The 18,345-nt window shown below is 33.9% G+C and overlaps 2 protein-coding genes across 2 annotated transcripts; one reads left to right on the forward strand and one right to left on the reverse strand.

Annotated features, from left to right (window-relative positions):
* Positions 1-9,252: 9,252 nt before the first annotated feature.
* Positions 9,253-10,971, forward strand: LOC133801418 (transcription initiation factor TFIID subunit 8). Its single transcript, XM_062239623.1, has one exon. The coding sequence runs from the start codon at positions 9,522-9,524 to the stop codon at positions 10,371-10,373; it is 852 nt and encodes a 283-aa protein (XP_062095607.1). The 5' UTR covers positions 9,253-9,521; the 3' UTR covers positions 10,374-10,971.
* Positions 10,972-11,792: 821 nt separating this feature from the next.
* LOC133802114 (vesicle-associated membrane protein 721-like) lies at positions 11,793-16,363 on the reverse strand. Its single transcript, XM_062240362.1, has 5 exons — positions 15,976-16,363; positions 14,306-14,447; positions 14,105-14,225; positions 12,681-12,743; positions 11,793-12,235 (listed from the first exon to the last, which is right to left on the reverse strand). The coding sequence occupies exons 1-5, from the start codon at positions 16,163-16,165 to the stop codon at positions 12,086-12,088; spliced, it is 666 nt and encodes a 221-aa protein (XP_062096346.1). The 5' UTR covers positions 16,166-16,363; the 3' UTR covers positions 11,793-12,085.
* Between the last annotated feature and the right edge of the window lie 1,982 nt (positions 16,364-18,345).

Consider the following 18,345-nt stretch of genomic DNA (forward strand, 5'->3'; position numbering starts at 1 on the left):
GAATAAAAATAATAGCTTTTTTAGGTGAAAATAATTTGAATAATCGTTCAGCAGAGGCTGAAGACTCGTTCAAATGATGCTAGACTTATCAAGAGGTTGAATGGCTGAAAGGAAAAAGAATTCAAAAACTTTTGAAATATAATGAAGGAGGCGATATATCGCCTAGGCCAGTATGCCCGAGGCTGTCGTGCATCGTCTCGTGTTTTCCGTATCTACGTGCTGCGATATATCGGCACACGCTGATTAATTAAACATGAAATTACACATTTTTAGCTAAGTTTGAATGGAGTAAACATCCTTGACTAAGCCCTCAACGTATTCAAAGCTGCTGACTGACCTTATAGCATTCAAACTTTTACCCTTATTAAATTAAATCCTCAAAATACTTAATCCTTAATCATCCATACATAACATGTGCTTAAAATCCTATTGGTCCTTATCTAACCTTATAGTATAATAAATATTATCCTTAATATCAGTCATATAATCAAACCTTAGGTTAAAATTAATATTCTTAAACTATAGGTTAAACTTAGAAAATCTATAAGTACTACTATGAGTGTCCAAATAATTCCCGGTCTGAACCAAAAATCCACAGTTACAAAGATAATACTATAAATACTATAATACTACTATCTAACTAGCTAAGTAAAGTTCTTTGACTCTACACCTCGCCTTGGATCACTTGAGGATTTTAGGGAGATACGTGTCAAGGAGGAGGAGGAGTAGGAGGATGAGGAGCTTGGTGAGTCGTGACTATTATTACCGAAGCTGAGGGGAGTTTGTTTTGTGGTTGCTCCCGGATGGAGCTGGCATCTTTGTCTTTTTCGGAGACTCGGTGGTACCCCTAGTCTTCGGAGACTCGGTGGTACCCCTAGTCTTCGGAGCTGGTTTCTTTGTCACTCTGGCCCTCTTCACCTCAGGACCAGCTCTGGTCCCACTGACCTTAAAAGCACCCCTCAAACTTGGGGCCTCTGGAAGCTCCATCTCTTCACCTGAAAAAGAGCAAGCAGAGGGTTCAGATTTAAGAAATAATTATTGAAAGTAATATAAACACAAGAACAAGAGCAAGAACCCTACCCTCCGAGCTAGGGGGTAGGCCACGCGCTTTGATTTCTTAAAATTCCCTGATACTTCGGGATTCGTGTGTCAAACTTGTGAAGTCCACTACTTTTGTTTTGAAAGTGGTTTAATGCAAATCCGCTTAAGGAATCGTAACTTTTAAGCTACCCAAGACCAAACATAAAACCCCTTCGGCTTCTACACCCCAAACAGGTATTCAAATCGACTTACCAGTAGAATTTTCTTTGTAAAACCCAGAAAATTTGCCCAGTTTAATGAACACCTTATTTCTAAATAAGCCTAGCATCGTTCATTTAGCCCAAACCAAACCTTATTTCCTATTTATACTTAGACGTAGCCTAAACGACATTGAGAAAAGGACATTTCTCACGGTAAAAAAAAAAAACTCAGTGGAAAGCAAAGAATTGAAAGTTTCAAACCAAGTGAGAAATACTTATAGTTTATATGATCGATTTAAAGAAAGTGTCATCGTCCACGGGGAATTCCTTGAAAGCTTCTGAAACACTGAAAGGCGATGAAGGTTTTTGGGAGAGTTTGAGAGAAAAAGGGAAACTTTGTTTTTGAAAGGAAACTTTTTGAATGCAAAGGTGGTAAGGGTTCAGGTCTGATCACCCTATTTATACGTAAACTACGGGAATTAATTCGGGCCATCCGATTGGGTTAACTCGAGATCCAAAGGCCAAGATTAAATGAACCATACGACAGCAAAAAGTTGACAAGACGGTTGTCACAGTCCTCGAAACCCGAACGGATGCCAATTATAGGCAGCACGTATCCAGCACTCGAGTAATGGGCAGACACAATTTTTCATGGCAAAAGCCTAAAAGCTCCTACTATGCATGTGAAAAAGTGACAACATCAAGCATGACCAGGAGCTTGGGGGGCAAATGTTGTACCCTAAATTGGCAGATGAATATGTGGAAAAATATCTGAGTAGAACATCTGGTTAAGAATGATGTGAGTAGATCGAGACTCATTCCAGTTTGTACACGACGTACAAGTTACTATCAGACGGCCTCTTAGGATAACAATCCAGTTCGAGACTTATAGTGGCCAAATCCACATTTGGGCGCTCTGAGCTTAATACGAACTAAGGTTCAGATAGTCTTTAAACACCAGCTCGGGTGAGATATTCAGGTCACGGGAACCTGTTCATAATGCATACTAAAGGATCCCAAGAGACTTGAAGGCTCCTTATACGCTCATTAATGCCCAAGTTGTACTGCACATCTATTATTTATTATCCGAGATAGCAGTAGTATATTATATTCTATTATTAAATCATATCCCAATGTAAATGGGAATAATATGTATTAAATTTATACCTTATTTATTCACGCGGTTACCCAAACCTGTCCAAGAAATTCCCCTATAAATATCAGGGATAATGGACAGGGAAGGGAACTGCCTTTCTGTAGTACTAAAACTCTGCAGAAATTGTGAGAAAAAAACAATAATACTGTCTCGTGGACTAGGTCGATTTTAACCACTGAACCACATAAAAGTTGTGTGTGTACAAAAGGGTTCTTGTTATTTCGTTACGATTTACAATTTAGCACTAATATCCTATTTTATTTCTTAATCAATTGTTGGCAAAAAACTGCATCAACAAACAGTAAATACAAATTCCATATGCATATCTAGCATGCCCAGCAGTAATAACCTACTCATGCATGCACAAAATTACAAATAAATGGTTATATGATCATCCTAGGGCCTGCTGCTCTAATTAGATGACCATAGACACAAACTAGGGCCCTATGCCCTAGCTAAGTGACCATAGAGTCACCCGGGGCCCTTTGCCCTAGCTCTAAGTAACTAGCCATAGAGCTAGCCAAGCGCTTTATTTTTCCAAAGGACCATAGGGTCGGCCAATGTAATAGTAAGTCCGTGATTAGGCCTAAGCCTCTCGACCAGCGCACAACGTGCTATTGTCGCCCTTGACTAATAAGTCAATGCCTTAACTAGATATTCAGACAACCAGATAAACAGATAATGAGATACAGATAAGCATATTTCATATAATACAAGTATGCATACATATTACTCATATATCTCAACCAATTAAATACAAACAAAGTAATAATCAAGTTCCTTAACGGTTTTGAGCCCTAATCACACAGATAATCACGTTTAACATGTACTGGGTGCAGTTTTCTTACCTCAGGTCTGAGTGCAACGTATAATAAGAACAACCCTCGAGAACGATCCTAGTTGCGAGCCCCTAGCGGTAACCTAGTCATAACCATAATAAATAATCCCATCCATAATGAGGGAATAAAGGCTTCTGTACCAAGTCCTAGCCTATGGGACGTCAAATTCTACTAAATCGGGTGGTAGAATCGATCCCAAGTCCCTAAGTTTGAGTTCCCGCACTCAAGACCTTCATGGGGTTCAAAAGACCTTCAAGCGTCATGGCCCTCCCCTAGGAAAAGAGCCTAAGGGCTCTCCTCTAGAACACACGCGTCACGGCTCTCCCTGCAAGCATCGCGGGCTTTATGGAGGTTCAACATCTCCTTCTCCCTTTCGTTCATGAGAGTTGTGGCGCCCCAAGAACAGGGCGACTCAACATGAAACCCAATTTTTTTCCCTCATTTTCTTCAAGCCAAAACTCACCAAAAACCCAACCAAACATAGCCAAATCCCAAAACAAATTTGCCAATCAACTCAGCACTTCATAAGCCTCGAAACCATCCCCAAAAACAAACTTAAAACTCCTCATAAAGCCAAATTCATATTTTAGTTTCCAAAATTCTAAAACTCAACTAAAACCAGAGAAAAAATAAAGAATTGAGGTTATAAATCGATACCTCTACTACAAAAACAACGCTAAGCCTTTCCCTAAGCAATCCCGAGCCTAAGCTAGCTTTGATTCCCCTTAGATCGCAAGAAATTTCAAAGAATCAGGAGAGAGAGAGAGAGAGAGAGAGAGTTTGGTGTTTGCATTTTTCTATGTTTTTCTGTTTGTGTGTAGTTTACTTAGAGTTCAAGTAACTCTAAGTGAATCCTGAAGCTCAGGGTACCAAAAACGTCCCCGAGGGTAAAATGGTCAAAATTCCCAAAATTCTCTCCTAATCTTATAACTCTAAATATATCCTCAAATATTTATTCCCATTACCGAAATATCGTTTACAAGGAACAAAGTGGTTTAAGGATAAAATACAATGATGGGTAAAAAGGTATTTTAGTCCCATTTCATTGTAGACCGTCTATAGAGGATTGAGTGACAATTATGGTTGTAACAATGGATAATTAATAACATATCTATATTTATTATGGAGCGTTCTATGAATTCAAGAGTGCAATTCTAAGTCTTATGAGAAATTAATAAGTGAGTAAATTCATTTCTTAAATTTATGATAACTTATTGGAGCTTGATTTCATAGTGTTATATTATTTTATAATATAATGTAATATTATATTATATTATAATATAATGTAATATAATGTTTTAGATTAAATAAATGTGACAAAGAGTGTCATATATTGTAACATATAATAGAGAGTTACAATATTTAGATATATGAGATATATCCAAATATGTAACATATTTGGTATTACAAATTTGTAACTTCCAAATATCACCCATTATTGTGTAGATTTGTTGTTACACAATATTGAGATGAATTTCTTAAAGCCATATGAGAAATGGTTGATAGAGATGTGATTTTAACTCCGATATTGTGTATGGAAGTTACAAAATCAAGTGGGAATAAATTTGGAACGTTTTGAAAAAATTGAAAAATTGGTTGCTGTAAAATGTCTAGGGCCGCGGCCCAAGTGGCTGACAGCATCTTCCAATTTTTGGTTTTATCCAATTTTGAACGTTTCCAACAGCCAAATAACTCCCAAATTCTCTATTTTAATTCCATAAACATCCAATTAATCATTGGTAACAGCCATGGGGGTTGGTGGAATTTGAAATTCAAATGGTGTCTCAAAACTCTATAAATAGGAGCCTAATGCTCACTTGTAAGACACAATATTTCTATCCATTATATCACTTGGCTATAAACACCTTGAGGCTTGATAATTCCATAAAGCATTTCCAATATCTGAGAGAGACCCCTTAGTGCTTGAGTTATGGAGAAATAAGCTTTTGGACAAAGGTTTTAAACCTTGTTCAAGTTGGTGATCCCCAACACTCTTCACTTAGGTTGTGTAAGTGATAGTTTCCTTTTGTTTTGTTCTTACATTTTTTCTCTATTGCTTTTCTTCTTATTTCTTATTCTATTTACTTGTATTTTTTTTAGAGTTGTAATCTTCTTTTCTTTTGTTTCAAACACATTTACTATACTTGTAATCTTTTGCATAGAGTTGTACTGTTACTATTCTCTTCATCTTCTCCTTCTTTTCTTTGTTTATTTGTATTTTCAGTTATAGAGTTGTAACTATATTTAATCAATCATTATTTATTTGTAATATTTTGCATAGAGTTGTAATATTCTTACCTATTTCCATTGAGGCAAAACTATTTTTCCTAACACATAGGCCCATGGTCCCCACTGTACCTTGGATAAAATCATCTAGATAGTCTTAATTAATTGATTTAATTATCAATTAGAATTAGTAAAGTTGACCAGGTCAATTTTGGATAGTTTCACAGAGTTGTGCAATTTAGAGAAATTAATAGATTTTAGGGAAGATTTATTAATGAATACAAATTGGTGTAAATTAATAAATAAGTTTAAATCAAGGTTCAAATTATAAATAATTAATTTGATAAATGATTTAAATAATTATTTAATTAATTAAATCAATATGAAATAATACAGGCCTTGATTTTAAGTCCAACGGGCTTATAATTAAAAAGGAAATTTCGCGGGCCTATGGCCCATAGGAATTTCGACCTAGGGCTAATAATTGGCTATTATTTTATTGATTTTTTAATTAAATAAGTAACTTAATTGAGCCTATAAAATGAATGTTAAGTGAGAGTTGAAAATAGATGATCAAAAGATCTAGTTTTGATGCTTTAGGTTCTTAGAATCTCTCTACAGCATAAGTCTTTTTCTAAGCTTCAATATTCTCTTCTCTTCTTCTTATTGTATCTATCTCATGTATTGAAAACTATCCACTCTAGTCTAGGTGATTCTAAGGATACTTTGGAAGGTTGTGAAGAAAATTGAAGATCAGTTCAGTTTCTTGGTGATACCCTGCGACAAAAAGGATACAAGGGTTAGAGAAACTGAAGGAATAACTCAATCATTCCGCTGCACAATAATGTAAGTGTTCTTATCATTATCTCTGTATGAATTCAATTTTAGAAGCATGTTCTAGGTTTTCTTATATTAATATGTTTAATATACGATTTACATGAAAATAAACAAGATCCTGAATAATTTTTCCCAACATATCACATATATGCACATATATTCCAAATATACATGTAACAGGCCAAATTACGAAAATTGCCCTTCTAATAAAAAACAGGCCCACATGCATATTTAATACACCTAAACATGAATTTCTAGTCATATTATAATATAACTCACGTAATCATATAATGATACACATATATATCACATAAACACATATTTCATAATTAAATCACATATATTCAAATAATTCTCCATAATTTTCCATCCTGACCCCTTAATCAAGGCCCTAAGCCTTATTAGGTAATTTTGGACGTTAAAGGTATGGTTTTGAACAAAACGATGATGAACCTTGTGTCTATAAACAAATCAAAGATGACAAAGTGGTCTTCTTAGTTCTTTACGTTGATGATAGTAAGAGTTGATTGATTTATCAACACTGTATATAAAGATGACGAGGTGGCTCTATCAACACTATTCAATGTAGGAGTTGAAACCGGGATAAATCAGTGAAATGGCATATTTGGAAGAAATTTTTTCTTCAAGGCAAATATGTAATTGAGATTAATTAATTATAATTTTCAAAATTTATAAATAATAAAAATAATTAATTTTGAATTAATTAGTTTTTCTTTATTTAAAAATGTGAAAAATAAATATACTAATTCAGATTGGATTTGAATTGGTTTTTAAATTTATTCAGATAATTAAAATATTTATATGATAAGGTTGGTTGTGAGTTTTTAGATATTTTATTAATTTTTTAATAAATAAAATAGTCAAGACACGTGCCCTAAAAAGGACATGTGTCACACGCAAGTCACGCACTGTGGCTGGCGTGTAATAGAGTTCCAAGAATCAGTCTGAGATATTTTATTTATTTAATTATTTTAATAATTAAAATTCTTTAGTTTTTTAATTTTAAATTTAATTTAATTATTAAAAAGAAAAGAGTTTTAAAAAGAGACTTAGTGATTAAGTTTTAAAAGTTTGTCATAGATACAGAGAGAGATATATCGTATCTTTTCTCATTCTCTTGTTCTTTGCTACTGTCACCGGCCAAATGAGGTCCCCCATAGATAGTGTCCAAGGTTTTTGCTAGGGGCGCTAGTTGCAATGGAGGTGATCTTTGACGCATTTGACCTTGATTGTTACCTCCTGTCATAATTGGTTGTCTATTAGGTCCATCGCCAACGTATTATTTTAGATGACTTCATCTATGAGAAATTCGATCTCGTCTTTTAGTTGATTGCACTCATTTGTGTCATTTCCATAGTAGTTATGGAATATGCTGAACTTATCCATATCCCTTTTACTTAGCTCATTAAGAATTAGAGTTGGTCGTCTAAAAGGAGTAATGGCATGGGTGGCCATATATACATATGCTCGTGATTTTATCATGGATGTGTAATTGGTAAACCGTGGCTTATATTTGTTTGGTTATGCTCGTTTGTTGTCATTGTTCTTTTTTTCCTCTGCCTTAGCCGTTTTTGTTTTCATTTCTACTGTTATTATTTGTATTTTGCGACCCATTTCCTCCTTTATGTTGCCATCTTTATATCATGTAGTGGAAGTACTTGCTTGCTCGATTATTCCTCCCTGGTCAGCCTTTTGAATAGCCTCTTCAAGTTTTAGATATTTTTCAGTTCAGTCTAAAAATTGTTGCATGGAGTATACGAGCTTTTAGTGTATATTGTCTCGTAGTGGACTTCAAACCTTGATGCCATCCATAATGGGCATCTTTTTTCTGGTCATCGCCAAATATTTTTTCTCAAGTAGACTATCTCATAAACCTTTGGATGTAATCTTTCAAAAGTTCATCTTCTGTTTGCTTAATGTCAACCAAGTGATTAGGCTCAGTAGGATGTATTCAAGCAGCATAGATTTGGGCATATAAGGTCTTGACAAACATATCCCAAGAAGAATTTGAAATAGCACTCTTGAGCAGAATCAGAGAGTGTAGCTGGGAAGATTCTACAACAAGCATCCTTTGGATTTTTTTGTATTTCCATTTGTACTTCAAATTTATTGACATGAACAACCAGATCCTCTGTACTAGTATACGAGCAAGAGGTTGCTCGAGACAGAATCTAGATACTTGTTGATGGAAAAGTTCGCTTATTGTTTACTAGTTCGCTTATTGTCTCGTTTTGGCGTCTAAAAGACTTAGAACATATTTTCAAGTTCACCTGATACATGTCCTAACTTATCAGCCCTTAATGCAAGTGCTCCAAAAACCAGAGTTATCAAGACGACTGTTGAAATGAGCTATGGAGCTCGTTCAATTTGAAATTTTATATTATTCACGAGCTGCAATCAAGGGACAAGCGTTAGCGGATTTTGTAGCAAAATGCAATGGGTTTCTAGATGAAGTGGAGACAGTAACAATCCGAGAACTTTGGAAACTATTCGTCGAAAGGTTTAGTTCCTCGAACAACGAGGCTGAATACGAAGTACTCTTAGCAAGCTACAAGTTGCAAGCCAAAGTAATTCAATGCTTTAGCGACTCCCAGCTCGTAGTAAACCATATCCTATGAGAATACCAAGCACAAGGTTTAAAAAATGAAATTTTAATTTAATTTCCTTATAGTTTATTTTAAAATCAGTTTTGATTTTTTTATATATAATTATCTTTTTTATTAATTAATATTTTATTTATAAATTAATTTTAAAAAATATTTATTATTGGATCGATCATGAAATGACATGTGTTGGTTTAGTCATCATCTAATGGAACTTAACAAACGAAGACTAATGTGATTAATGTTTTACTAACTTTTGCTACTTTCCTCGCTGCTTTTTTTTTTTCCAGTATATGTTACTTACAAACCTTATGTTGTTTTGCCACAAATATCCCTTAATTAAAAAATATGATTTTTTATTTTTACCCAAACACCTCTGCAATGACTTTTTTAAATCATAGAATATGATGCAGAAACAAATGACAAATCCCTTGAAACAAAAATAAAAAGAAAAAAAATTATTAACAATTTAAAAATTCACAAATATATATAAAAAAATACAAAACATAAACCCCCATTTAAGAGTAACTTGATATGTTTACTTGTCTAGGGTTTAAGTAGAAGAAGGGAAAACCCAAACTCCAATCCCAATCCCACCATGAAACCAAAACCAAAACCCAAATCCAAACCCTCAAAAGAATCTCAAACACCAGCGATTGAATCAGAATCAACACCACCTGACTTCTCATTCGCCATCGCCAAAATTGCAGTGGCGCAGATATGCAACGCAGCGGGCTTCAAATCCACTCGGCTCTCCGCCCTTGATACCCTAACTCACGTCGCCACCAAGTACATCGAAGCCATAGCCAAGTCCTCCGCCTCCTTCGCCGCCGCCTCAAACCGCTCCCAATCCAACATTTTCGACATCACCAACGCCCTCCATGACCTGGAATCCCTCCGTGGCTTCTCAGGCGCCTCCAATGTCTACCGAACCGATTGCTGCCTCTTGATCTCGGCCCTTCTTGCCGAGCTTTCACACTTCGTCGATTCCAACGTTGAAACCCCGTTCGCAAAGCCCATACCGCGTCTGCGATTCTTCGATACCAATAGGAAAGAGAACCCGAATACTAATCCGAATCAGTCTCCGAATCCACTCCGAGCTCCGCATGTTCCGAATTGGCTGCCGCAGCTTCCCGATTTGGCCAAATGCGACGCCGTTTCGAGCAGTCATCAGAGGAATGGGGAGGAACTGTGGGAGAATTGTACGGATGGGAGCGGAATGGATGGGGTTTTGATCGAAAATGGGGATTTGGGAGTGACGAAATCGGAGTTGAAATTGGGAATGAAAAGAGAAAGAGTGAGGTTTAAGATTGAAGACAACAGGAAGAAACATGAGGTTTTGAAAGGAGGGAAAAGGGTGTGTTGGGATACTAATACAAATACAAGTAGTTTCAATAAAGATTATACTAGTATTGTAGGAAATCAACTCAATGATGATGATATTAGATAGTCTTCGAAATTCGGTCTAAAGAAAAAAAACAACAATATGAATATATGCATATAATGGTAATGAGTTTCTGGGCTTTGTGACCGCTCTTTTTTCTTCTTCATAATTTTGACCAATCTTAGTTGTTACATTCTATAATTATTGTCATCTAAACTGATAGAATATTATTTGGGTGGGAGTCTTACTTAAAAGACTGGACTAGTCCAAAAATTGGTGAGGAGGAATACAATAGCTGATTCTGCCGCGGCTAGAACCAGGGACGGCATAGGGAGAAAGAATCGTGTGCGAGGCTACCGTTTTGAAGCATGATTGTCGATGTTTGAAATATACCATAAATGTTTTATTTAGTTTAAGTAACTGTATGGTGTTTTTAATAGTAAACAAGTGGCGCTGTGAATTGGTCCCTACCATTATAGCTGCTCATAACAATATATTGTGAAAGCTATATGAAGCTCCTCCTCGTAATAGTGGAGATAGGTGTAAATTGTTTCAAATCTGAAAATTAACTCGTACTCCGGTTTGTTTGGTAAACTTTAATTTCAAAAAATTTATGACACTGTATATGATAATTCAAATGTATAAAAACTATGTTACAGCTTAACTAACTCGACTAATGAACTGTTATTATAGCTAATCCAACAAACCCATTTAGATTTCAAGCTATCGCCCAACTCAAATTTCAAATCCTATATTTTTACATTGACCCAAAAAGAAATCCAAATGATTCTATTTTTCAATATTTGGATTTAATTAATTTAAAATTATTTTTCTAGAAAACTTTTAATTTAAATGTATTGTAATTTTTTAAAATTTACAACCATTATAAATAACTACAAAAAAAGAAAATATTAAAAAAAAGTCTAATCAAATTTGTGGAAAATATTTTCTCTTTTTTTTAGCTTCTAAAAATTTTACTAAAATTCAAAAAAAAAATTTACTAAAAATTCAAAGTCCAAACAAAACTTTAAAAGTAAAATCACAAACCCAAAGGTTATTTGGACCTTGGATTTTGAGATAAAAAAAATCAAAAGATTTTATTTTTCATGTTTGTATTAAATCAATAAATTAAGATTTTTTTCTCAAGAAAAATTAAAACATAATGTAACTTAAATTTTTGAAATTTAGAACAATTATAAATATATACTAAAAAATATCTTTTATAAGGTCCATACAAGCCCAAAAAGACTCCATGTAAGTAATCTGGTAACTGAGACAACTATCGATAAATCAAAACCATCGATAAAACTTTAATCATAATCAAGGAGTGTTTAAACGTCATTACAACGGAGGAAATAGAAAACTTTGTATAATGCGTTTAAAGACTCGGTTCCATAATCTACTAAGTTAAGGACAAATATGAAAAACATAAACTCGAAATTATACAAGACACAAGCTGATCAATGGCAAAAGTTTCAGAAAAAATTCACCCTAAGAGGCCCAACACGTTCATTTTTCATATACGTAAAAAGGAACAAACAAATTGAGCACTATGGCAAGGCAATCTGACAATTTTCATACATTTTAACCTTCTCTTGGAAAGCATTCTAATGACAACTTATATATAGATTCACACTGTTTCAAGTGTCAGCCAAATACCTGGATATATATTCTTTTTAACTACATACAAAGAGAATGTATACTTTTTGTCTCTTATACAATAATTGGAAGAGTAAAGAAGCACGAGATATCAAAAGCCTTCTGAAGAAGAAAGATGCTCACTTTCCACAGTTGAAACCATGGCATACAGAGAGGACTATGATGAGGATCAAAGCAATCAGAATTCCCAAAACAATCAGTTTGATTTTCATGTTCTGCAACCACATTCTCCGTCGGATTTTAGTCCCTGCAGTCCGGAAATCTTGTGCCTGTAACCAAATTATTATTTCATTAAGAAACACGTTCTAATTCTTGCATAAACACACACATAATAATAACAATAAAAATAAAACAAGAGAAAATAAAATCACACACATCAAATATTGGTCCCAGCAGACCTTGGCAAATTCTAATAACATAAAATTCTGTCTAAACGATAATGAATGAACTATAATATTTTTAAGTGCAAACAGGAGCTTCTTCATGAAACTACTCTAGCAAATGAACATACAACTTTGCAATCAAATAAAGTAGCAATGAGAAAAGCCGGTATACACCTTCCAAGTCAGTTGTGATGGAGATAGAGAGGTTGGAAAAAGGCAATTACACAAAATTTAGATAATTGTAAACCTTTATGTCCAACTTCATTTTCCAAAAATAAAAGATTTCAGACAAAGTAAAGCATACATTAATACAAAATATACAAGTTAAGACCTGTTGATGAAGGTTCTCAGTCTTATCAACAAGAAGTTCTATCTTTTCTCCTCTATCCAGCACCTGCATCAATTCGAAATATAAAAGAAGAGGTGTCAGGACTATGACGATAAACCTTTACGGAAACAAAGAAGCACACCTTTAGCAAAAACACAACACTTTGGTACTCCTATAAAAATGGCCTCTTCATGACATAGAAATAAACAATTTCTTAGCCGGTGGGAAGTATATATATAAATAAATCAAAGTCTTAAAAGCATAGAAGAATTGTTATAAACAAATTGGAGGAATGCTATTGACTAAATTTATTGAGAATTCTATCAGTTCTGCTTCAAGAAGTAATCAAACTGAGGATTAAAAAAAGAATATGCTTTGAACCATAATAAAATCTGATTCATATTACTTAATTACACTCCAGCATTAAAGCTTTAGTGGATCATTCAAGCCCTGCCAACTTCAGTTGATTTATAAACACTACCTCACTAGTTGGCCAGGGAGATCAAGACTATGGGATCACCTTTGCTATCAGGACTAGCCCTTTTTCCTTTTACTCTAATCCTCAAAACTCAAAAGCACACTTCGTCAAAAACAACTTTTGATGTTTCTTTTGTTTTATATTTCCTATGCCCATATGTACACAGCCAATACACAATATAGCCCACAAAACTACCAAGTAGTTTCATTCTTACGAACTTTTCTTTCAGCAATAAACTTTCACTGTGATTAGGGATCATTCAATAAACTTTCACTTAAAACAATCTAGTAGTAGTAGTAGTAGGATCCCTAGGCAAAATGCCCTATTTTTTTTTTAAGTCATTTCGTACTCTGAACTAATTTTGATAATTCTTCGCAAAAAATGACCTATGACACTCCAGACTGGTCAAAAAATTCAGATAGACGGTCAAAAAATTTAAACAGCCAGTCGAATTTTTAGACAAAGACTATTTTGCAAAATTTTATCAAAACTAGGCCCGAGTGCAAAATGACTAAAAAAAAAAAAGTCATTTTGTCGATTATCCCATAATAATATACCGATTAACTAAGTTTTAACATCTTATAAAGTAGTATACTTTTAAATAAGTGTATGTTAAGTAGGCTGCACAAACCACAATGGTAGAAAAAATCAACCATCATGTTTTCAAAAATTGTTGTACTGCTAAAATCTTACAAGAATCCGCTATATAGAGAAACTAATAATATTTCAGGTAGTCTAGCATATTTCATGCAAATATGCCTTGCTCTTGGACTATTCAATATTTAGCATAATGTTTTGAAACTTTCAAGTCAAGTTTGAAATTCTCATAATTAAAGGAAACACCCTTTTAACGATCAAGTAAACACAAATGCGTTAAAGTAGGCAACTGGATTGAATATATATCATGGAGCATCTACCCATTTAATCTAAAGGACAATTGCATGCCTACCTTCTCAATATTCTCCATCATAACACCTTTAACTTCCGAAACCTGGGCCTTGACCTTTGCAAGCTTGTTTATCTCATCGGGATGATCCACGCAGTACTGCATGTGTTCTTTCAACTTTGGTCTACAATGAATAGCTCAAGTATGTCATTTACTTTAATGAAAAAATTAGGTTTTTAAATAATATAAACAAGGATATAATACCCAAATTCCTTGTTAAGGCTGCTTGCAGGTGCTGTGGCTGCCTTGCCACCACCATATTTTGACACAAAATCATCCTTGATCCGTTCAAGAAAAGCAAGAGGTACTTGTCTTCCAACAGATTCATCAGCAACCACACAATAAGCTGCAAGATGAACAAGCTTTGATTAGAACATTAACATTATTTAAGTAATATAAAAATTCCATTCAAATTAATTGTGTACTTAAACTAAGAACAATCACTATTAAGTCAATTTTCAAAAATTTCCAGGTCCTTTCAACAATTTAGATGCTCACTAATATAGAAGTTTATAATCCATTCTTGAATATATCCAAGTGCACATAATTTAGGACAATATATTTTCAATTATAATGTTATTACCAATTAAAGATATATTTCAACTAGAGAAATGATATAAGGTCAAAATGAATCTTGCTAGAAATAGGTATGGATTTGTGAAGAAATAAAACGACAAGAACTATAATAATAAGATTGTTAACACTGTGAATCTTAACTAACCAACAGAAAATTGTAAAACATATCATGTACAATGAAGAACATATGTTGTAGAATACCAACAAATTTACTCTGCTTAAATTGATCATTTTCTGCTATAATCCGCCTACTTTGAAAAGCAACACTGATTAGGTCGTTATCGTCTCGATACATTTTCTATCTTCAACATTCAATTTCCTTTTCTATGTATGTGCGTCTATAAAATGTAGGATTATTACCATCCATTCTAATACCGACATTTAAGAAGATCAAAACATATATACTATATTGTTACGAGGTTAGCTCTTGATAACCCAAAGAGAAACTAAACTACACCACATTTCACTTCCATCAAGTAATGTCCATGCCATCTAAATAACTTCAACACCCATGGTGATAATTTAGCCAATATTACAAATTCAAGAACATTCATTAATTAGTAAATCAGAGGCCCAATCTTGACTATCAATAGGTTTCAAAACACTCATCAGTAATCACTGTGTTAGCGCCATCAACTAGAGCGCAGAAATGCAAGAATTATTAATTGTAGCTGAAATGAACTCATCTTTGCATGACATCCTATCTCTACTTGTACCTATTACATCTTACTTGTAGTTGAGAAGGCACAAAATGCCTAATCACTTTGATAGATAATATTCCTACCAATACACTTCTCATTTCCATCTTAGGAGAATTATGCTCCTAAAATCATTATGTACATATTGGTTGGTCATTATCATCATTTCTGCAATTGATTTTTTAAAAAAAAATTCAAATGACAAATCTTTTTAAATAACAAAAAAGAAAGTTCTTTAAAGGTTCCGATCTCATTTCCACGGTATCCCATAATGAATCAGACAAAGTAATAAACATTTCAAAACTCAACAGCCCAAAAATATCTACATCCCCCATAGACCTGCCATTTCCTCGCATCAAAGGCGAGAGAAAACAGTAAGCCAGACCAGATCGCAAGACCCAACAGTAAGATAATCAATAAAACGAATCTTAACAATACAGAATCACCCGATTCAAACACATATATTCCAATAACGGTACTAACAACTAGGCGCATCGAAAGAAGTATGGGTACGATCTTTCCATTCTACCAAGAATTTTCTAAGGAACCAAACAAGAAGAAAAAATAGGCAATGAAAGAGAAGGGAAAACGAGAACAGACTGTAGCCATTGTCAACGAGGTAATTGAAGGTGTGGCCATCGCAGTTGTAAGTGAACTTATTGTTCGCAGCAGGAAGCTTCTGGAGGCATTGGAAAGCTATGGAGTTGAAATTGCCACTGAATTCCGTATACTCGGAGAGAATAACAGTCCCCCTCGACACAAATGCGTAGATCAGGGACTTCTGGCCCATCTTCGTCTTCTTCTTGCTCTCTCTCAACTGTGTTCTTAGGGTTTCGAATAGAAAGAGAGAGAAAAACAGAGAGAAGGATTTGAGTTTTTCTTTCCTTTTATCGCCTTTTTATGAAAGCCCTTGATGGAAATAGTGCTTCAATACTCTCTCTCTCTCTCTCTCGCTTTAGAGAGAGAAAGTGAAACAAAAAAAATAAGAAAGAGAAAAAGAGAAAGTTATTAAGCGATGATTTAATGAGGTTTAAAAGAGGGAGGGAGGGGGAGTCCAAACGAAGAAAAGTAGGTTCTTCTTTTTCTTTTTAACTAAAAATAGGAAATTGCTGAGGGTATTGTGTCCAACGCTGCAATAAATAGGTGGTATAATGTTATTAGTGAAATTTTTTAACATTTTTATTCATTTGAATTTAATAAATATTATGGTTTATCGCTAACTAAATCATAAAGTGACACCTATGTAGTATTAAACACCTTAAAATATTAAATAGCAACACCCTTAAAAATAATATGGCGAGACACATTCTTAAATAAATAAACGTCAACTTTAAGGTACACCCTCAAAGAGAGGTGGTGTGGCCATTTTGTTTTCAATACCAAGAAGATTTTCGATACAATTTTTTTATGATCATATATATTATATTTTTTATAGAATATTTCATAAATTTTCAGAAAATTCTGAATAATTTACCATGTCAAAAACAATGGTCAAAATCTTGTTACACTCTGTTGTTTTATACGAGTGTATAAATTATTATTTGAATATGGTTTTCGATATTGTAAATTATTCAGAATTTCATATAAATTTGCAGAATGTTCTAAATAACTGCAATATATATAATTATAAAAAAAAATTATATGAAGGGCGTGGAAGCCCAAAAAAATAACATAAAAATCTTACATTTTAATTTAATTAATGTTTTTAGATAATTCAATTTTTTTTAAATAATTCAATTGTTTTTCTTTTTGGACACTGTATTTTGTCTTATTACCTATTTGGATCCTGTATTTTGACAAATTATTTTTTAGACCCTATGTTTTATGAAATTATTCAAATAAACCCACCTCTTAACTCAATTCTGATGAAGAAAAAATTTGAATATGACTACACAGTTATTAAATAGAATGATTGTATTTTATTTTAAATTGTTAGTTTGGTGAATTATTTAATTTTAGTTTAAAAAAATTTGACCAAAACCAGGTTTATGGGTCTATTTGAACTATTTTATAAAACTAAGGGTCTAAAAAGTAATTTGTCAAAACATGTGGTTCAAACAGATAATAAGACAAAATACAATAACAAAAATGTATAAACTCTTTTTTATTTTTATTTTTTGCTAAAATGAATGTAATTGTTGATTTTGTAACATTGGCCAAAAAGAATAAAAACAACTTATAAGCTTTTTTCTTATAAAAATATTGTGAGCTATTCCTACTGTTTTTTCTTTTTCTTTTTTCTAAAATTATAATTTTATGAATAAAATAAAATTGAAAAAAAAAAATGTAACACGCATAAGTTTCTTACTATTCAACAATGGTTACACATATTATCTAAATGTTGGTAATCGGTTTACCATATGCGCAGCACACTACAATAATTATGCCCATATATTACATTAAAATATCACATATTTTAAAAAGTGCTATTGTCGGCTAATAGAAAAAGACACGAACATTTTACTTAAATGAAATGAAAACAGGCGATAAATGAAATACACAGGCACCAAATGAAAGACAAGAGTCATCTCAAAAAAAAAAATGAAAGACAAGAGCAATCTCTAAGGTTGAATCCCTAATAACTCTTCACGCCTCCTTTGTTTCTCTCTCACACTCAGTAACTCTCTCTCGCTCATTCAATCTTTCTTTCTTTCTCTCTGTGTTGTTGTAGGTGTGTAACAAGGTGATGGGGGCCTGCGGCTTGGGTCGTGTGACAGGGAGGCTCGACTCATGGGTCTACGGCATGGCTCGCTCGTGGGTGCGACGGTGCTTGCGGCGGTGGGTCTACGGCGTGGCTCAACTCGTGGGTCTACCACGGTCTTGTACCAGCTATCTGTTGTCTCTACAATCTGTTCCTGTTGTTCGTCGTCTTCCTCCGTCTCATCTACCACAACTTCCCTCCCCATGTTTCCCGTCACCGACCGAAGAAGCTCCGCCGCCGACTCCGACGGAGATTGACTTGCAGAGCAA

The sequence above is a fragment of the Humulus lupulus genome, chromosome 9 (assembly GCF_963169125.1).
Source record: "Humulus lupulus chromosome 9, drHumLupu1.1, whole genome shotgun sequence".
NCBI classification, from domain to species: domain Eukaryota; kingdom Viridiplantae; phylum Streptophyta; class Magnoliopsida; order Rosales; family Cannabaceae; genus Humulus; species Humulus lupulus.

Coding starts and splice junctions, on each gene's coding strand:
- LOC133801418 (XM_062239623.1), top strand. CDS start 9,522: ATGAAACCAAAACCAAAACCCAAATCCAAACCCTCAAAAGAATCTCAA.
- LOC133802114 (XM_062240362.1), bottom strand. CDS start 16,165: ATGGGCCAGAAGTCCCTGATCTACGCATTTGTGTCGAGGGGGACTGTT. Junction 14,448..15,975: donor CCTCGTTGACAATGGCTACA/GTCTGTTCTCGT, acceptor TTCATCTTGCAG/CTTATTGTGTGGTTGCTGAT. Junction 12,744..14,104: donor TGATGGAGAATATTGAGAAG/GTAGGCATGCAA, acceptor GAATTGATGCAG/GTGCTGGATAGAGGAGAAAA.